At 38.4% G+C, this 19,496-nt stretch overlaps 1 protein-coding gene across 2 annotated transcripts in view; it reads left to right on the top strand.

Moving 5' to 3' along the window:
* NBAS (NBAS subunit of NRZ tethering complex) overlaps positions 1–19,496 on the top strand; it is a 585,536-nt gene that overhangs the window by 59,836 nt on the left and 506,204 nt on the right. For both annotated transcript variants that reach the window (XM_077153236.1, XM_077153235.1), the window contains exon 10: positions 12,847–12,985. In XM_077153236.1, coding sequence (XP_077009351.1) covers positions 12,847–12,985 — 139 coding nt within the window. The remainder of the gene's footprint in view (positions 1–12,846; positions 12,986–19,496) is intronic.

Raw genomic sequence — 19,496 nt, 5'->3', positions numbered from 1 at the left:
GATTGACAGTAATGGTTTTGGTAAACTATGCAATTAGCAATATCTACCTGAGGCTTGTATAAGAGTAGCCTCCAGAATAGCCTGTTGATTATTTGAGCTCTTCTAGCCACTGATACCTTATTTTGTTACATTTCTTTCCCCCCTTTTGGTCAGGAAGGTGATGTTGATCCCATAGTGACAGGGCCAGGTTCATCCCTCGGAGTCATATCCCATATTGCCAGGGAGACTTTCACCCTTGGATATCATGTCCCATGTAGTGGGGAGGTCAATAATTTTATTTGCAGAGTTGGCTTAGAAAGAGAAAAAGGCCTCATCTGAGCAACAAAAGAGGTCCTCTGGAAGTAACACTTAGGCTTACCTATAGGTAGGCTAAGCTTCTGTTTTACATAAATAAGCTTCACAAGAGCAAGCCTCAAGATCTTGGGAGCCCTAAATTTTTGAGAGAGTACCAGGTACTCCCTGGATGGAAAAGTTTAATATTTCCGTATTTTTTCTCCAATACGTTTTTTAATAATCAGCCCATGATAGTCTGGGATGTCTCCAGTAGTACAGAATTCTATATAGAATTATAAGACTTTGTTCTCGTTCTGGACTCCATGTGTTTTGTTTGTTTAAAATGATTAGCTTGTGTGTTATAGAATATTTAGATTCTAGGCACAATAAACCTCTTTGCTTTTGATCTCATACCGTAGTGAAGATTTGCAGTACATACACTATCATCTTTTGCCCTGTATCCCACCAGGTCAGCTTCATTTTTACCTCTAACTGAAACCTGATCTCTTTTTGGTTACTTTGACTGTTACTGTATGTAGCAAGGCTGACTTTCAGACCTGTAGACCTGCAACTCTGAATCTTAGGTGTCACAGAGGTACTCAAAGTTCCAGGGAAATACCAGCTTATACACATATAGCTCAGTGTCTCAGAATCTAGAAATGTATTTACAACTTCAGACTAAGTGTGACTGCTGTAAGGGTTTACAATCTAGGCTCCAATATTTTCTGAAAGAGACCTTAGCATATTTGTTCTCTTGTTTCTGGCTTATTTTGTACAGCACATTGTCCCCAAGGTTCATTTAGTTCGTTGTGTGCCTCCCTAGTCACAGTTTATTTTTGTTGTTTGATACCTATACTCCTGCTTTGAGTTTTACTCTTAGAATGTCAGAGCTAGAATGGAGTTTCCTCCATCATTTGGCTCAGTCCTTTTATTTCTCAGGTGGGAGAGGAGAAGCCTAGAGAGGTTGTGTCTACGACAAGGATTTGGTCTTACTTATCTCTGAGACCTATAGTTCTTTGCAATACAGTGTCCACACAGGTGTTTCTTTAGTGAAACAGCTGTGATATATGCTGCAAAGGATTCAAGCTAGATACAGTCTGAGCTAGACACAGTCTGTGCACAGATGGTTCAGAGTCTCGTAATGAAGGCGTGGTTTAAAGACCTGTTACAACATAGAACGCAGAGCGTGATAATGCCTGGGAAGTGAGCAAGGTTAACTATTTTGTGTTAAGGACATTATTGAATTTTCTGTCCAGTTACTTATTCCCTGTTTTCAATATATATTTATTTTTAATTTTAACATTTGTTACCCCCTATAATTTATTTATTTTTAATCCATACTTTTTACTCATCTGTCCATACCATAGATAAAAGGAGCATCAGGCGCAAGGTTTTCACAAATCACACGATCACATTGAGAAATCATCATACAATCATCTTCAAGAAACATGGCTACTGGAACACAGCTCTACAGTTTCAGGCACTTTCCTCTAGACTGATATACCTTAATCGAAAAAAGGGAATATCTATGTAATGAGTAAGAATAACCTCCAGGATAACCTCTTACGTCTGAAATCTCTCAGCCACTGACACTTTATTTTGTCTCATTTCTCTCTTCCCCCTTTCTGTCAAGAAGGCTTTCTTAGTCCCTTGATGCTGAATCCCAGATCATTCTAGGATTTCTGTCCCATGGTGCCAGGAAGGAGAGTGGTGAATTTGCTTGCTGTATTGGCTGAGAGAGAGTTAGGCCACATCTGAGCAATAGAAGAGGTTCTCTGGGTGTGACTCTTAGGCCTAATTTTAAATAGGCATAGTCTATCCTTTGTGGGGATAAGTTTCATAGGAACAAACTTCCAAATTGAGGGCTTGGGCCTATTGATTTGGTTGTCCCTACTGCTTATGAGAATATCAGGAGTTTTCCAAATGGGGAAGTTGAATTTTTCCCCTTTTTCTCCATTCCCCAAGGGGACTTTGCAAATACTTTTTCATTCACTGTTCAAATCATTCTGGGATTTATCAGGGCATCACTTTGGGATTTATCGGGGCATCTCTCTGGACAAACCTACAAAATCTCGTGCCGTTTTCAAAATTCCATGTACTTATGGTGTTCAAAATTCCATGTACTTATGGTGTTCAATTAAACTGTCCACATCAGTTATATTAGGCAATACACTAGTCAAAATAGAAATTTTGTACCAAATAAACATTTTTTACTTTAATTTCACACATAAGTTAAAGTTTTAAAATACGAATTTCGATCTATTTTCAACACCCTGCAATATTGACATTCCTTTGTTCTTCCTCATGCAAAAACATTTTTAAATTTGTACATTTAGTCACTATCATTGTATACTCTAGGCATTGCTAGATTATACCATCTCAGTCTTATTGGCTGTCTTTTCTTTGGGTTTCATTTGTCCTCCCAGCCCTTCTCCCTCTATCATTCTCACTTTCAACTTCATTTGGTATACTAGACATTATTGGGCTACAAATAGGAAGTATTGTGTGATCCATTTTTGAATTTTTACAATCAGTCCTGTTGTACAGTCTGTATCCCTTCGGCTCCAATTACCCAATATCTACCTTATTTCTATACCTTGATGGCCTCTGTTCTTAACTGAAATTCTCTAAGTTCATTCATTAATGTTAGCTCATATCAGTGAGACCATACAGTATTTGTCCTTTTGTTTCTGGCTAAATGCACTCAGCATGATGTCCTCAAGGTCCATTCATGTTACATGCTTCATGACTTTATTCTGTCTTAAAGCTGCATAATATTCCATTGTGCATATGTGTATACCACAGTTTGTTTAGCCACTTGTCTGTTGATGGATATTTGGGCTGTTTCCATCTCTTGGCAATTGTAAATAATGCTGCTATAAACAGTGGTGTGCAAATTCTGTTTTTGTCTTTGCCCTCAGGTCCTCTGAATAGATACCTAGCAATGGTATTGCCGGGTCATATGGCAATTCTATACTTAGCTTCCTGAGGAACCACCAAACTACCTTCCACAGCGATTGTACCATTTGACATTCCTACTGACAGTGGATAAGTGTGCTTCTTTCTCCATATCCTCTCCAGCACTTGTCGTTTTCTGTTTTATTGATAACGGCCATTCTGGTGGGTGTGAGATGATATCTCATTGTGGTTTTGATTTGCATTTCCCTAATAGCCAGGGAAGTTGAGCATCTTTACATGTGCCTTTTGGCTATTTGTATTTTCTCTTCTGATAAGTGTCTGTTCATGTCTTTTGCCCATTTTGTACTTGGGTTGTTGAGTTGAACAATCTCTTTATATATTCTGGATACTAGACCCTTATCTGATATAACATTTCCAAATATTGTCTCCCATTGTGTAGGCTGTCTTTTTATTTTCTTGACAAAGTTCTTTGATGCACAAAAATGTTTAATTTTGAGGAGTTCACATTTATCTATTACTTTCTTCAATGCTTGTGCTTTGGATGTAAGATCTATAAACTACCTCCTATTATAAGATTGAAAAGATATTTCTCTACATTTCTTCTAAAAGTTTTATGGTCTTAGATCTAGTGTTTAGGTCTTTGATTATTTTCAGTTAAGTTTTGTATAAGGTGTGAGCTTTGGATCCTCTTTCGTCCTTTTGCATGTGGATATCCAGTTCTCCAAGTACCATTTATTGAAGAGACTTTTCTGTCCCAGCTGAGTTGGCTTGACTGCCTTATCAAAGATCAATTGTCCATAGATAAGAGGGTCTATATCTGCACACTCTATTCTATTCCATTGGTCAGTATATCTGTCTTTATGCTAGTACCATACTGTTTTGACCACTGTAGCTTTATAATACACCTTAAAGTCAGGTAGCGTGAGACCTCCAACTTCAGTTTTCCTTCTTAGGATACTTTTAGCTAATTGGGACACCCTGCCCTTCCAGATAAATTTGGTTATTGTTTTTTCTATTTCTGAAAAGTGAGTTGTTGGGATTTTAATTGGTATTGCATTGAATCTGTAAATCAATTTAGGTAGAATTGACATCTATTTAGGTAGAATTGAGTCTATGAACATGATATGCCCTTCCATTTATTTAGGTCTTCTGTGATTTCTTTTAACAATTTCTTGTGGTTTTCTTTGTATAGGTCTTTTGTCTGTTTAGTTAAATTTATTCCTAAATATTTTATTCTTTTGTTTGCAATTGTAAATGGAATTTTTTTCTTGATTTCCCCATCAGTTTGTTCATTACTAGTGTATAGAAACACTACAGATTTTTGAGTGTTGGTCTTGTAACCTGCTACTTTGCTGTACTCATTTATTAGCTCTGGTAGTTTTTTCTGTGGATTTTTCAGGGTTTTTGACATATAGTATCATATCATCTGCAAACTGTGAAAATTTTGCTTCTTCCTTTTCAATTTTGATGCCTTGTATTTCTTTTTCTTGTCTAATTGCTCTGGCTAGAACTTCCAACACAATGTAGAATAACAGTGGTGATAGTGGACATCCTTGTCTTGTTCCTGATCTCAAAGGGAAAGTTTCCAGTTTTTTCCCCATTGAGATGATGCAAACTGTGGGTTTTTCATATATTCCCTCTATCATGTTGAGGAAGTTTCCTTCTATTCCTGTCCTTTGGAGTGTTTTCAACAAGAAAGGATGTTGAATTTTGTCAAATGCCTTTTTTTGCATCAATTGTGACGATCATGTGGTTTTTCTGCTTTGATTTGTTGATATAGTGTATTACATTAATTGATTTTCTTATGTTGAACCATCCTTGCATACCTGGGATGAATCCTACTTCGTCATTGTATATCATTTTTTAATGTGCTGCTGGATTCAATTTGCCAGAATTTTGTTGAGGATTTTTGCATCTATATTCCTTAGAGCGATTGGTCCGTAATTTTTTTGTGGTATTTTTGTCTGGCTTTGGTATGAGGATGATGGTGGCTTCATAGAATGAATTAGGTACCGTTCTGTCCTCTTCATTTTTTTTGAAGAATTTGAGTCCGAATGGTACTACTTCTTTTTGAATGTTTGGTAAAATTCACATGTGAACCATCTGGTCGTGGATTTTTTGTTTTTGGGAGTTTCTTAATGACTAATTCAATTTCTTTGCTTGTGATTGGTTTGTTGAGGTCACCTGTTTCTTCTTGAGTCAGTGTTGGTTGTTCATACCTTTCCAGGAAGTTGTCCGTTTCATCTGTGTTGTCTAGTTTATTAGCATAAAGTTGTTCATAGTATCCTCTCATTACTTCCTTTATTTTTGTGGGGTCAGTGGTTATGTCTCCTCCTCCATTTCTGATTTTATTTATTTGCGTCCTCTCTCTTCTTCTTTTTGTCAACTTTGCTAAGGGTCCATCAATCTTATTGATTTCCTCATAGAACCAAGTTTTGGTTTTGTTGATTTTTTCGATTGTTTTCATGTTCTCAATTTCATTTATTTCTGCTCTAATCTTCATTATTTCTTTCCTTTTGCTGCTTTGGGGGGATTAGTCTGCTGTTCTTTCTCTAGTTCTTGCATGTGAACAGTTAATTATTCGATTTTTGCGCTTTCTTCTGTTTTGATATAGGCATTTAAGGCATAAATTTCCCTCTTAGCACTGCCTTTGCTGCATCCCATAAATTTTGATATGTCATATTTTCATTTTCATTTGCCTCTAGATATTTACTGATTTCTCTTGTAATTTCTTCCTTGACCCACTGGTTGTTTAAGAGTGTGTTGTTGAGCCTCCATTTATTTGTGAATTTTCTGGTGCTCTGCCTATTATTGATTTCCAACTTCATTCCTTTATGATCTGAGAAAGTGTTTTGTATGATTTCAATCTTTTTAAATTTATTGGGACTTGCTTTGTGACCCAGCATATGACCTGTCCTTGAAAATGATCCATGAGCACTTGAGAAAAAGGTGTATCCTGCTGTTGTGTGGTGTAATGTTCTATAAATGTCTATTAAGTGAATTTTATTTATTGTATTATTCAAATTCTCTGTTTCTTTATTGATCCTCTGTCTAGATGTTCTGTCTAATGATGAGAGTGGGGAATTGAAGTCTCTAGCTTTTATGGGTAGATATGTCTATTTCTCTTTTCAGTGTATTTTGGAGCACTCTGACTCAGTGTATAAATATTTATGACTGTTATGTCTTCTTGTTGAATTGTTCCTTTTATTAACGTATAGTGTCTTTCTTTATTTCTTTTAGTTGTTTTACATTTGTAGTCTAATTTGTTGAATAGTAGTATAGCTATTCCTGCTTTTTTCTGATTGTTGTTTGCAAGAAATATCTTTTCCCAACCTTTCACTTTTAACCTGTGTTTGTCCTTGGGTCTAAAATATGTCTCCTGTGGACACTATATAAATGGGTCCTGTTTTAATCCATTCTCCCAGTCTATGTCTTTTGACTGGGGAGTTCGGTCCATTAACATTTAGTGTTATTAGTGTAAGGGCAGTACTTTTTTTCTACCATTTTGTCTTTTGGATTTTACATGTCATATCTAATTTTTCTTCTTTTTACCTTTACTGATAGTCTACTCTCTTCACACCTCTCTCTCCTGTCTTTTCCTAACTGTCTCTAGTGCTCCCTTTAGTATTTTTTACAGAACTTGTCTCTTGGTAACAAATTCTCTCAGTGATTTTTTGTCTGAAAATGTTTTAATTTTCCCCTCATTTTTGAAGGACAGTTTTGCTGGATATAGAATTCTTGGTTGGCAGTTTTTCTCTTTTTGTGTCTTAAAAATATCATACCACTGTCTTTTCACCTCTATTCTAGTTTGCTAGCTGCCGGAATGCAATATACCAGAAACATAATGGCTTTTAAAAATGGGAATTTAATGAATTGCTAGTTTACAGTTCTAAGGCCGAGAAAATGTCCCAATTAAAACAAGTCTATAGAAATGACCAATCAAAGGCATCCAGGGAAAGATACCTTGGTTTAATGGCCGATGAAGTGCAGGGTTTCTCTCTCAAGGGAGAATGCACATGGTGAACACAGTCAGGGCTTCTCTCTCAGCTGGAAGGGCACATGGCAAACATGGCATCCTCTGCTAGCTTTCTCTCCTGGTTGCCAATTTCATAAAGCTCCCTGGAAGGCATTTTCCTTCTTTATCTCCAGGGGTTGCTGGCTGGTGGACTCTTTGCTTTGTGATACTGCTCTCTCTTGATTTCCCATTCTTCAAAATGTTTCCTCTTTTATAGGACGCCAATAAACCAATCAAGACACACCCAAATGGGTGGAGTCATGTCGTCACTTAATCCACCTTAACAACCACTCTTGACTAAATCACATCATCCAGACAGATGATCTGATTACAGTTTCAAACATACAGTATTGATTAGGCATTATTCTACCTTTATGAAATGGGATTTTGATTAAAACATGGCTTTTTTAGGGGTTATACATCCTTTCAAACCAGCACAACCTCCATGGTTTCTACTGAGAAATCTACGCATAGTCTTATTGGGCTTCTCTTGTATGTAATGGATTGTATTTCTGTTGCTGCTTTCAAGATTATCTCTTACTCTTTGACATCTGACATTCTGATTAGTAAGTGTCCTGGAGTACTTCTATTTGAATCTATTCTGTTTGGGGTACACTGCACTTCTTGGATGTGTAATTTTAAGTCTTTCATAATAGTTTGGAAACTTTTAGTGATAATTTCCTTCATTAAGTTTTCTCTTCTCTTTGTGGGACACCCACAACACATGTATTCATGCACTTCGTGTTGTCATTCAATTCCGAGTCCCTGCTCATATTTTTCCATTCTTTTCCCTATATTTTCTTTTGCTTGTCGGATTTCAAATGTTCTATCCTCCAGTTCATTAATCCTATCTTCTGCCTCTTGAAATCTAACGTTGTAGATTTTCGTTGCTTTTTTCATCTCTTCTACTTTCATTCACATAAGTTCTGTGATTTGTTTTTTGGACTTTGGATTTCTTCTTTTTGTTCATCCCTTGCCTTCTTTATATCCTCCCTCAATTCATTTTTTTTTTTTGATGAGGTTTTCCATGTCTGTTCGAACATCATGAATTAATTGTTTCAGTTCCTGTATCTCATTTGAACTGTTGATTTGTTCATTTGACTAGGCCATATCTTCAATTTTCCTAGTATGATTCGTTATTTTTTTGCTGGTGTCTAGACATTTAATTTCCTTAAGTAGTTTATTCTGACCATTGTTTTCACTTTTTTATCTAGGATTTTCTTACTGGATGGCTTTTGTCTATCTGTTCTTTGACATTCAGTTCACCTTGTTGCAGACCTCTAGCATAGGTTTTGTTTAACAGATCAAAATTTTTCAGTTCTTGTTTTCTTGTTTCTTGCCCTGCCTGTAGGGTGCCTGTGGTAGTTAGATTCAGTTGCCAACTTGGCCAGGTGAGGATCCCTAGTTTTGTTGCTGTGGACATGAGCCAATGGCATGTGAGCCTCATCTGTTGCTGATTACATCTGCAGTCAGCTAGGAGGCATGCCTGCTGCAATGAATGATGTTTGATTTAATTGGCTGGAAACTTAAAGAGAGAGGTCAACATAGCACAGCTCAAGTAACTCAGCATACCTCATCTCGGCTCTCGCAGCTCAGTCCATGCCTTTGGAGATGCAGAAAGAAATCACCCTGGAGAACGTTGTTGGAATCCAGAGGCCTCTAGAGAAGGCCAGCAGAGATTGTCCTGTGCCTTCCCACATAAGAAAGAAGCTCAGTTGAAAGTTAGCTACCTTTCTTTTGAAGAATTTATACGTTAAGTAAGTAAATTCCCTTTTATTGGAAGCCAGTCTGTCTCTGGTGTGTTGCGTTCCGGCAGCTAGCAAAGTAGAACAGATTTGGTACTGGAGGAGTGGAGTGCTGCTGCAGTTTGCAAATACCAGATATGTTGGTACGATTTTTTGAATGGATAAGGGGAAGATTTTGGAGGAACTGAGGAGAGAATGATGGAGGAACTGAGGAGAGAATGATGGGGAAGTCCTCGAGTGCTTGAAGAGACTGTTGGTGTAAATGGAATCTCTGCCAATCTGGACAAAGGGGGACACAAAAGGGGCAAATTGGGGTTTATGGAGTAAGGGCCATGGAAGTTCAGGTCTGAAGCCAAGAAAACTCAGACCAGGAGAGTGGACCCACCCATGTACATGGAGAGGGTGAGTTTGCCCTGGAGGGCGAGGATAAATCTCCCACCTCGTTGCAGTGGAAGAGTCATCCAGCCTCAGGCCTTGGAGAAGGTACAGCATGCTCCTTGGGGACTGGGGAGAGTCAGGCTGCCACCACATGGAGGTGTTGAGCGTGTGCCCTGGAAATGGCAGAGATCCCAGGTGTGGCTCTGATGCTTGTAGAGGGTGGAGCCAAGAAAAAGGTGGTCCTCTTAGTCTGTCCCCCCCCCCCCCCAGGTTGATTTGGAAAGAGGCGGGCCACTGCATAGGCCCTTTGTAAGGGTGGGTCTGCCATTTTCTAAAGCTGGAGGATAAATAACTTTCAGACTTTGAAATCCAATGAAGTTTTCCTGGCAGGTTTTCAGAACTGTTTGGGTCTTGGACTCCTGTGTTCCTTCCAGTTTCTCCCTATGGAAATGAAAACATGTGTCCTGTGACTGTCCTCCTTTGCATATTGGCACTAGATAATTTGTTTTGATATTCATAGGTCCACAGCCAGAAGAGAATTTTTTCCACTTTAGTATCATTTAAGGTAATGAATATAGTTACCAAGTTGACGGGGTGGACATGTGGTAGTTAGGGTTCAGTGTCAACTTGGCCAGGTGAAGATGCCTAGTTTTGTTGCTGTGGACATGAGCCAATGGCATGTGAACCTCATCTGTTACTGATTACATCTGCAGTCGGTTAGGAGGTGTGCCTGCTGCAACAAATGATGTTTGACTTAATTGGCTGGTGCTTAAATGAGAGAGCTCAACGTAGCACAGCCCAAGCAGCTCAGCATACCTTATCTCAGCACTCGCAGCTTAGCCCAGGCCTTTAGAGATGCAGAAAGGAATCACCCCGGGGAAAGTTGTTGGAACCCAGAGGCCTGGAGAGAAGGCCACAGAGATCACCCTGTGCCTTCCCATGTAAGAAAGAACCTCAGTGGAAAGTTAGCTGCCTTTCCTCTGAAGAACTATATTTTAACGAAATAAATCCCCTTTTATTGAAAGCCAGTCTGTCTCTGCTGTGTTGCGTTCTGACAGTTAACAAAGTAGAACTGTGCCTTTTTTTATCCTTAGGAGGGTCTGCTTAGATATTATGGACTCCAGTCAGGTTTTCCCAGACCAGATTGGCCTCCTCTCAGGAGGAAAGAGTCACCTGCATCAGTTTTCCCTGATGGTGAGACCCAGCAGGTTGAAAGACTTTCCTATGAAGTCTCTAGACTCTGTGTTTTTCCTGTCCTGCCCAGTATGTGGCTTTTTCTGCCTGCAGGTCCCACCAGCACACAGTGATGTGGTACCTTTAACTTCAGACTCTTCCTGCTCAGGGTGTGGCTGAGTCAGAGGAGAGACTGTAGTCTGCCTTGGATGCTTCAGGTTTCCAGACCCTGAATCCCTTGAGGGAGGGATTCCACCAGAGCTGGACTCTACCCCTCTCTTGGGGAAGGCACAGCCTTCAGGGAATTAATTCAGGTCCTTTCACCTGACCAGCCTCTTTGTCTCTCAGCCAAGCTTAATTCCACCGTTTCCTGGGGTCTTTGGAGTCTGTGAAGCCTTACAGTTGTATCCAAAGAGTAGTCAAGGGTTCTGGGAGGGAGCGCAGCCGTTCCAGCTTGTCCAGACTGGTGTACGCTGTGTGTCAGGTCACCGACGTGACCCTTGAAGGTGTTCTGTACTGTTCCTGGCTATTTACTAGCTGCTCTGCAGGATGAATTGAATTCCACACCTCACTAAGCTGCCATCTTGCCCTGTTTTTCACATGTTGGAAGCACTGCATTTCTTTTAATTCTCTGAACACACCATTTTCACTCTCATTGTGTGTACCATGTTTCCTTGACTTAGAAAGCTATTCACTTGGCTTTTTGTCCATCTGGAAATTTGTTTGGAGGATAAACTTTTAGTGGTGCCCCTCTGCAAAATCTCCTCAAATCTCTTCTACCCGGGTGAACAGTGTTAATTACAGGTTAGCTCTGTGAATTTGCCTAGGAAAGAAATAGCCTAAGTGGATTGCTCCAGGCCATCTTCTCAAAATGTGTTGCTTATGATTTGCTGTAATGTAAATTTAGCATATAAAGGAACAGGAAAAGCCATTGAGCGAAGGTCAAAAAGTTGTGTTTCTGAGAGTAAAGTATATGAGCAAACCTTTATGGACTTTGAAATACTGATTTTGGGTTATGTTCTGTTATCTTACCTAGAAAGTTTTTGCTTACTTTTGAAATATTTTTGTGTGTGAGCATATGAGGATTTGCTCCTGTCATTCACTTTGGTCAAGGACAAAAAATAGAAAGTACGTAGCCAGATGAGAAGAGAGACGTTGATTTTAATTGGGATCTGGCAGATCGTTTGAGTCCTGTGCTTGGGAAATAAACAAAAGTGTATTAGTTTTCTGTTGCTGCTCCATCAAATTACCTCAAACTTAGTAGCCTAAAATAAAGTATATTAGCTTTCTGTTGCTGCTGTAATAAATTACCTCAAATTTACTGGCTTAAGATAAATTTATCATCTTACAGCTCTGGAGATCACAAATCTGAAATGGGTCTTACTGGCTAAATTCACTGTGTCAGCAGGGCTGTGTTTCTGGCGGGTGTAGGGGAGAACCAGTTTTCTTGCCTTTTCTAGCACCTAGAAGCTGCCCAGATTCCTTGGCTCCTAGCCCCTTCCCTCAAGACCAGCAACGGCTGGTCAAGCCTTTGTCATGTTGTATCCCACTCACACGGACTCTTTGCCTCCCTCTTGTAGATAGTTCACTGGTAATTGAAGTCTACCCTTTAATATGTCAGACCTATTAATTCCAAACATCTTTTTTAGGCAAGTGATTAAAATATCTCTTACACAGTTTTCTACCACATTTACTGAACATATCTTAAAAATTATGACTATTTGGTTTCTATTGTTAAGCAGCGTAGTTTCTTTTATGATTACACAGTAATGTTTTTTCATTTCTCATATATGTTAGGCTGCTTATCCTTTCACTAACTGGCTTCCAGTTGCTAGTGAAAGGTGTGCAGAAAAGCAAACTAATTATAATGTGCAGATAGACTAAACAGATCTTATTTCTCTGTAGTGTTTACTGTGTAGTTCTGTCCCATCCACAGCACTCCTGGCTCTCCTTTCTTTCTAACATCTGTAAATGTACCTTCATTGCATCTGAAGTGCTGCTGTAGTTGATGTATATTTATCTGGGTGAAACTATACATTTATTGATTAAATGTACTGGGGTTGATACTGACATTTTCTTAAATATTTTAAAGTGGCCAACTTTTTTTCCTCATTTTGAAGTTCCCATCTGGATTTTAGGTGCCCAAAGTTGTTTAAGCCTTACCTCTGTATATGTGGAGGTGAAATTCTAATTAGAAACCACGTGGTATTCTTTTGGTTGTTTCCTCTAACTTTCTAGAGTTAGTATGTGATAATTTTATTTTAGTTTTCTTTAAGTAGATTGTTTCTGCTGTTTTTGTTTTGCTCTTTTCTTGTTCATCAATTATTTTATTTTCTGTTTTAGGCTTTTACTAGTTGGTGGATGTGAAACTGCAGAAGTGGGCATATCGAAAGCGTCTTCCTGTGGTCTTTCTTCCTGGAGAGTCCTTTCAGGATCACCTTATTACAAGCTTGTTGCTAATGGTGGAGACAGGGCCCCTGCGGTAAGTATTGTCATAGCATTCCTCTTTGCTGATAGGCTTAGATAAAAACAGAACTTTGTGAGATGCAGAGGAGAGAATGTTTTGCCTTAAATTAAGAAAGTACATTATGCTCATTACATTTTAGTTCTTCTTTGGAATATCAAAGTCAACTACAACCTATTCTAGGTAACCTTATCTCATTTCTAATAATAGTATTTTGAGACATGAGAAAATGACCTGACAGTAGTCCCTTTATAGGCAGTTGTTCACTTAGAGATGAACATTTATTAATCACTTTTTACATTATGTGCTTTTACATGGATTAGTTAATTTAATTCTCTGTTTTTTGAAGTAGATATTACCCTGAGTTTACTGATGAGTATGGTTAAGTAACTTTTCCTAGGTCATGCAGCTAGTAAGTGATAGAACTATATTGCAAACTTGGGCAGAAATTGACCAGTCTAAATTCTTGACTTCTACAGTGTACTGCCTTCTATATTGTTCCTTATGTATTTGTACTGGTCATCTATCCATCTACCTATCCCTCTTTCTGCAGCTATTTCTTGAGCCCATCTGTTTTGTGTCAGGCAGTCATTTAAGCTATGACAGTCAGGTAGGTTGGGTTCTCTTGTAATAGTAGAAACAATTAACATAAACAAATGAAAATCATAAAATTTCAAGACTTTCCTGGGCAGCTTGTTCCAAGTGTTGACTCATGAATTTAGACTGATAACTTCTTGAGGTTTCACTATCTCAGTTCATGGCCTGCGGAGTGGGGAGAGAGGGCTATTAGGTGGGACAGGCACTTTTTACTATCTTAGACCTAAAGTGGCATCCCTTCTGTTCACAGTGATGTGAACATAACTAACCACATGGCCCCTCCTAATTTAATGGAGCTTGGAAGTATAGTTTTCTTTGTGTCCAAGAAGGAGATAATGGGGTATTGGGGAATACTCATTTTGCCTACCTGGTAGACCCTATAATATTATGTATCTTGGCTATCTGTGTAAACTGATTGAAAGCAAGCACTTGATGCAAATTGGCCATCCTGCACTTGACACGTTGCCTGGTATCTAGTAAGTACTCAGATATTTTTTTGAGTGAGGGGGTAAACCAAGAATTTATAGGGAAGCACCGTATAAGTGAATGTGTTTTGTTGTTTGTTTCTATGAGTGTATTTGTCCTGTTATTTCTGTCTTAAAATATATTGATTGAAAATGCAAAAACATTGAGGGGTTAAAGGTTTTGGTATTGAAAAGAAACTAATGAAGAAGAGGTTTGACAAAGAAATCTTTAGCAGTTATAGTAAGCTTCCATTAAATTCTTTTCTCTTGTTTCTGGCATGTGCTGAAATGTTGATTGTGAATTTAGATGAAGTGGTAGTGTTTTTTCTGTTTTTAATTTTTAAATGAGGTTGACTTTTTAAAATGAGGTTGGTTTATATGGCACCAGACCTTGAAACAATTCATATTTTTAGATGAATTTATATTGTGCTATGCTTTGTGCTTTTCCTTTCATTCATTATCCATTGATTTACTCCATAATCCATTTATTTTTTCTGTAGGTTCTAGAAAGGAGAATAGCTTGAGGAATATTAGCCCTATTTCACAGATAAGGGGCCATAAGCTCCTGAAATTGTAACTGATCTCCGTGAAATAAGGGGCCAGGGGATGGAACCAGGTCTTTTGATTCTTTTTTAGCACCTTTTTCTCAGCACTATCACCATTAATAATGTAATGATTATTGCATAACCAATAAAAGGAAGTGAGGTAGGAGCTACTTGTACATATTGGACATGAATTATCTCATATTTGCAGAAGTTTAATCATGTTAGTCATGTTTATTTTTCTGATTTAATTCATACCCCAGCTTGTAGTCTTGCTTGTGAGAAGTTACAGGGCAGATCTTGGAAAGAATATGAAGAATTTTCTCTCTTCAATTTGACTGAAACTAAACATTATATCTGTAGCTTACTTTTATGGTTCAATCATGTTTTTTTTTTTTTTTTTTTTTTTTTTTTTTGGGTGCATGATCTGGGAATTGAACCCGGGTCTCCAGCATGAAAGGCAAGCATTTTCCCACTTCAATCACATATAATTTTTAAAAGTAGGTGTATATACACACATGGGAAGATAAAGCATATGTGGTGAACCACAGGTGAAAGATAGTCGTGTTTCTTTGTACAATCATTTCAAGTACCTAGCTGTGAAATTTTTCAAAATTTAAGAATTGAAGGAAAAATAACACAAAGATAAGTGTGGAGGATGCAAGGAGAGGTAAAATAGGCAAACTGTGAAAGTCCTTTTCTTTTCAGTGTATTGTGATCAAGTTTGTAAGGACAGTAGTTTGGGAAAGAGAACGTCATGGAGTCCTGTTGTATATTATGAAAAGTTTTTCCACCTTGGATTCTTTGAATTCTTCTGCACTTGCGCTTTGATCAGGTATTGAAATCTCCTCTGCTGTGTGTGCTCCTTCCTCTTCTGGCCTGAGGTTTCGATATCGGAGTCTTTTAAAAGATAACTCTGTGTGCACTGACAAGATAAGTGGGGAAATATATTGAATTACAGATTGAATGCTCTGCTGTATGATTAACTTCTTGAAATGCTGCAAGTATTTTTAATTATGTTAGTGGCTTTTAAATATGTTTGCAGCTGAATTTACAATCATTCTACATAGGCTTCCCTTACCTCAAAGTAATTTGAGGTTATAGAAGTAGCTCCTCTGGTCAGGTGGCAAATGTTCTCCTGGAACCTTCTCTTGTTTGTTTAAGGTTGCTGTTGTGTTGGAATAGATATTGAGTAAAAAATGCTTCTGGCACAAATATCCTAGTCTCTCACAAGGCTGCTAGGTTCTAGAAGAGACTATGCAAAATTCAGTATACGCATTGACCAAAGTTTCCAAATTAATGTTAGTGTCACCTATATGAGACAGTTTTATTTATCCATTTGTTCAACATTTAATCACTGCCCCAGGTATTAGGAATATAAAGTTAGCGAGAGCAGCCCTCAAGGGGTTTACTGTATATTGGCAGAGGCAACTATGGCCACGAATAAGTGCAACAAGCTATAACTGGTACCAGGTTAGAATTCAATAACTGAGAGAAAGGAAGGAATTTAAATGCTACCTCGTCATTTACCACTTGTATATTAATGCTTTTGCCAGGATCAAATGAGATAATTAGTATATGTGGAAGCACTTGATGAACTATTAAAAGATATTCAAGCATTAAGTATTATTATTTGTATTTTCAAGATCAAAATTTTTGGGAAAATGAACAAAATTGTATTTTTAATGTTATTTTTGCTGGCTTTTCTGTGAAGAATATTGTGAAAAGAGTACAGACTTTGTAGAATCTTATTTCCTGGGGAAATCCTATGTCCCTGAGAAAATAGAAGTAGACAGAATATTACTTTCATAGAAACTCATCACCTCCCTGTATTTGTACCTGTATGCCATATATTTTCTTTTCTTATCACAAATAAACTTTATTTCCTCTAGCTAATGCCAACCTCTCCTTTTGTCTTCTAAATCCCAGTTTTGCTTATTGAAGGATATTTTTCTTACAACATGTATTTTTTACCATTAGATTTATCAGCAACATAATATTCCTTTATATAGTCCATCTTAGAAACATACTCTTTAGATCCCACCTTGCTTTCCACGTATCACCCCATTTCATTCCTTTTATAAGACTGTTTCTAACAGTTGTCTATCCTTGCTGATTCTAACTCTTGCCTTTCTGTTCTCTCTTGAATTCAGTTAAATTAGGAATATACCTACCTCATTTCACTAAAACTATTTTTACTGATGTTATCAGTGACTTCCAATATTTTATTTTAACATTTTCATTCTGAAATATAACATATATACAAGGCAAAGAAAGAAAAAAAACAACTTTTGAAGCACACTTCAACACATAGAGAAAAAAATCCGAGTTTGTCATGTGCTGCCATTCCACTATCTTAGAATTTTCTTTCTAGCTGCTCCAAAACACTAGAGACTAGAAGAAATATTAATATAGTGATTTAGCAGTCATAACTCATTTATTATATCTTCTCATTCTCCTTTAATCCTTCTTCCAACTGTAGGGATGTTTGGGCAGTACCTTTTCTGACTTTTTCATACTGTGAAGGGATGACAACTTTACTTTTTTTTTTTTTTTTACATTGGCAGGCACTGGGGATTGAACCCGGGTCTCTGGCATGGCAGGTTAGAGCTCTGCCTGCTTAGTCACCATGGCCTGCCCCATCTTTACTTTTAAAGCCTATTTTATGTGATATAGTATGGTTACTCTTGCACATAACATCTTTTTCCATCCTTTCAATTTCAGTCTGTTTTTGTTCTTGGGTCTAAGCTATGTCCTTTGGATAATATTGCTTAATCCATTCTGCTAATCTGTGTCTTTTATTGTTGAGTTCAAAGTTATTACTGTAAGAGCAGTTCTTGAATCTTCCATTGGATCCCTTAGTTTTCATTTGTCAGATTTGTATATTCTTTTCTCTGTCTTTTTATCCTTTGAATTACTGTTACTGGTCCTCATCATCTCTGTCTCCGAGGGAGACCTCCCTCTCCTGTCTTTTTTTTTTGTTTTTCAGCTGACAGGACTTGCTTTAGTTTTCTTGTATGGCAAGTCTTTTGTTGACTCATTCTCTCAGTCTTTGAGGATTTTACTTTCTTCCTCAATTTTGAACGTCAGCTTGTCTGGATAAAGAATTCTTGCCTGGAAGCCTGTCTTGTTCAGGATCTGAAATATGTCAGACTGCTGCCTTCCTGCTTCTGGGGTGCCGGCTGAGTAGTCTGAACTCAGTCATAGGAGTTTTTCCTTGTGTGTCGTAGATCACTTTCTTGTGCTGCTTTCAGGGCTTTCTGTTTCCCTTCGGCATTTGACAGTTTGGGTTGCATGTGTCTTGGAATAGTCCTATTTGGATTTATTCCATTTGAGGTTCATTGGGCCTCTTTGCTTTGTTGTTTATGTCTTTTATAAGAGTTGGAAAGTTTTCTCTAATTATATCTTCAACAAACTTCCACAGCCATTTACTCTTGTCTTCTCCTTTTGGGACACCAGTGATTCTTGTGTTTTTGCACCTCTTGTCGTCCATCATTTCCCTAAGATCCAGTCCCATTTTTACACCTTTCTTACCGTTTTTTCTTTTGTAGCATCTAGTTCAATTGTTCTGTCTTCTAGCTCACTTACTCTCCTTTTGCTTCTTCACGTCTGCTATCGTATGTCTCTAGTATATTTTTGATTTGGTCTCCTGTATTTTTCATCCCTGTGAGATCTGCTATTTTTCTATTTAACCTTTCAAATTCTTCTTTATGCACTTCTAGTGTCTTCCTGGTATCCTTTATTTCTTTATAAATATTCTAGATCAGCTGTTCCATATTCTGTATTCCCTCTAGAGTTTTGATTTCATCGTTTGGCTGGACCAATTCTGTTTGGGTATTCATGTACTTTGTGATTTTCTGTGGTGTTCGGGGCTTTTGATTATCTTAGAAAGGCTATTTTGCAAGTTGGTTTCCTTCACTCATCTAAAGTTTTGTATTTACTTGGTTTTCCCTTTTATAGTTAGTTTGTCAGTAATTCTCTGCTAAACCAATGACCTGAAGTTCTGCTTCAGGTCTGTAAAAGGCTAGGCATGGGTATTTCAGTGCCAGAATGCCTGCCTGCCACATGGAAGACCCAGGCTTGATTTCTGGCCCATACTCCAAAAAAAACAAAAACAAAAACAAAAACACAGATATGGAAGAAAAAAAAAAAGCATAGGCCCCAGAGTCAGAAGGAGAGACCCCAAGGTATATTGGGAATGAACTCAGACTGGTGCCCACAGCAGGGAGAGAAAAGAATTGAAAAGACAAACAAAATAAAAACAGAAAATTAAGAAATAAAAAAAGTCAGTAAAATAGATATAGATAAAAATAAAAAAATAAAAATTAATACTATTGGTAAAATGTATGAAAAATTTATTTTAAAAGGTAGAAAAAACAGAAAAAAGGCAAAAAAAAAAAAAAAATCTAGGCTGATGGGGAATTTGCCAGCTGGCACATACCACTTCTCCCAGCAGGTGCGCTCTTGGGTCACTTCCTCCCTCTGCCCTGCCCTTCCTGACCGCAGTGGCCAGCTGGGAGTCCAGTGTCCTTGTTGGGGGGTGATCCTGGTCCTCATCAGTGGGACGGCTGGGCCTGGTACAGGACAAAGGAATGAACAGCAGCCTTCCAGGGGAGTAGCTGACCCGCAGCGCCTGGTGGGTCCGCTGCACACTGCTCCTGGTGGGCCGGCTCTTCGTGGCAGCTGCTCACAGCTCCCTGAGGCCCGGCTCTTTGTGGTGGGTGGTCCCTTCTGCCTCTGGACTCTTCACATGTGCCCCTGGCCATGGAGCCCCCTGTGAAGGTTTCCCCAGCCAGCATTTGGGCAGGCTGGAGTGGAGGGAGGTCAGTTCCCTCCGATCTACAACTGTCTGCTCACACTGTCTGCCCCTGGTGGGAACCATGGCAGATCCAGCCCACCCTGCTTTCTCTGCCGTGATCCCCCACT

Source organism: Tamandua tetradactyla, chromosome 3 (assembly GCF_023851605.1).
Source record: "Tamandua tetradactyla isolate mTamTet1 chromosome 3, mTamTet1.pri, whole genome shotgun sequence".
Taxonomy (NCBI): Eukaryota; Metazoa; Chordata; class Mammalia; order Pilosa; family Myrmecophagidae; genus Tamandua; species Tamandua tetradactyla.
This window is presented reverse-complemented; position numbering and strand designations above follow the sequence as displayed.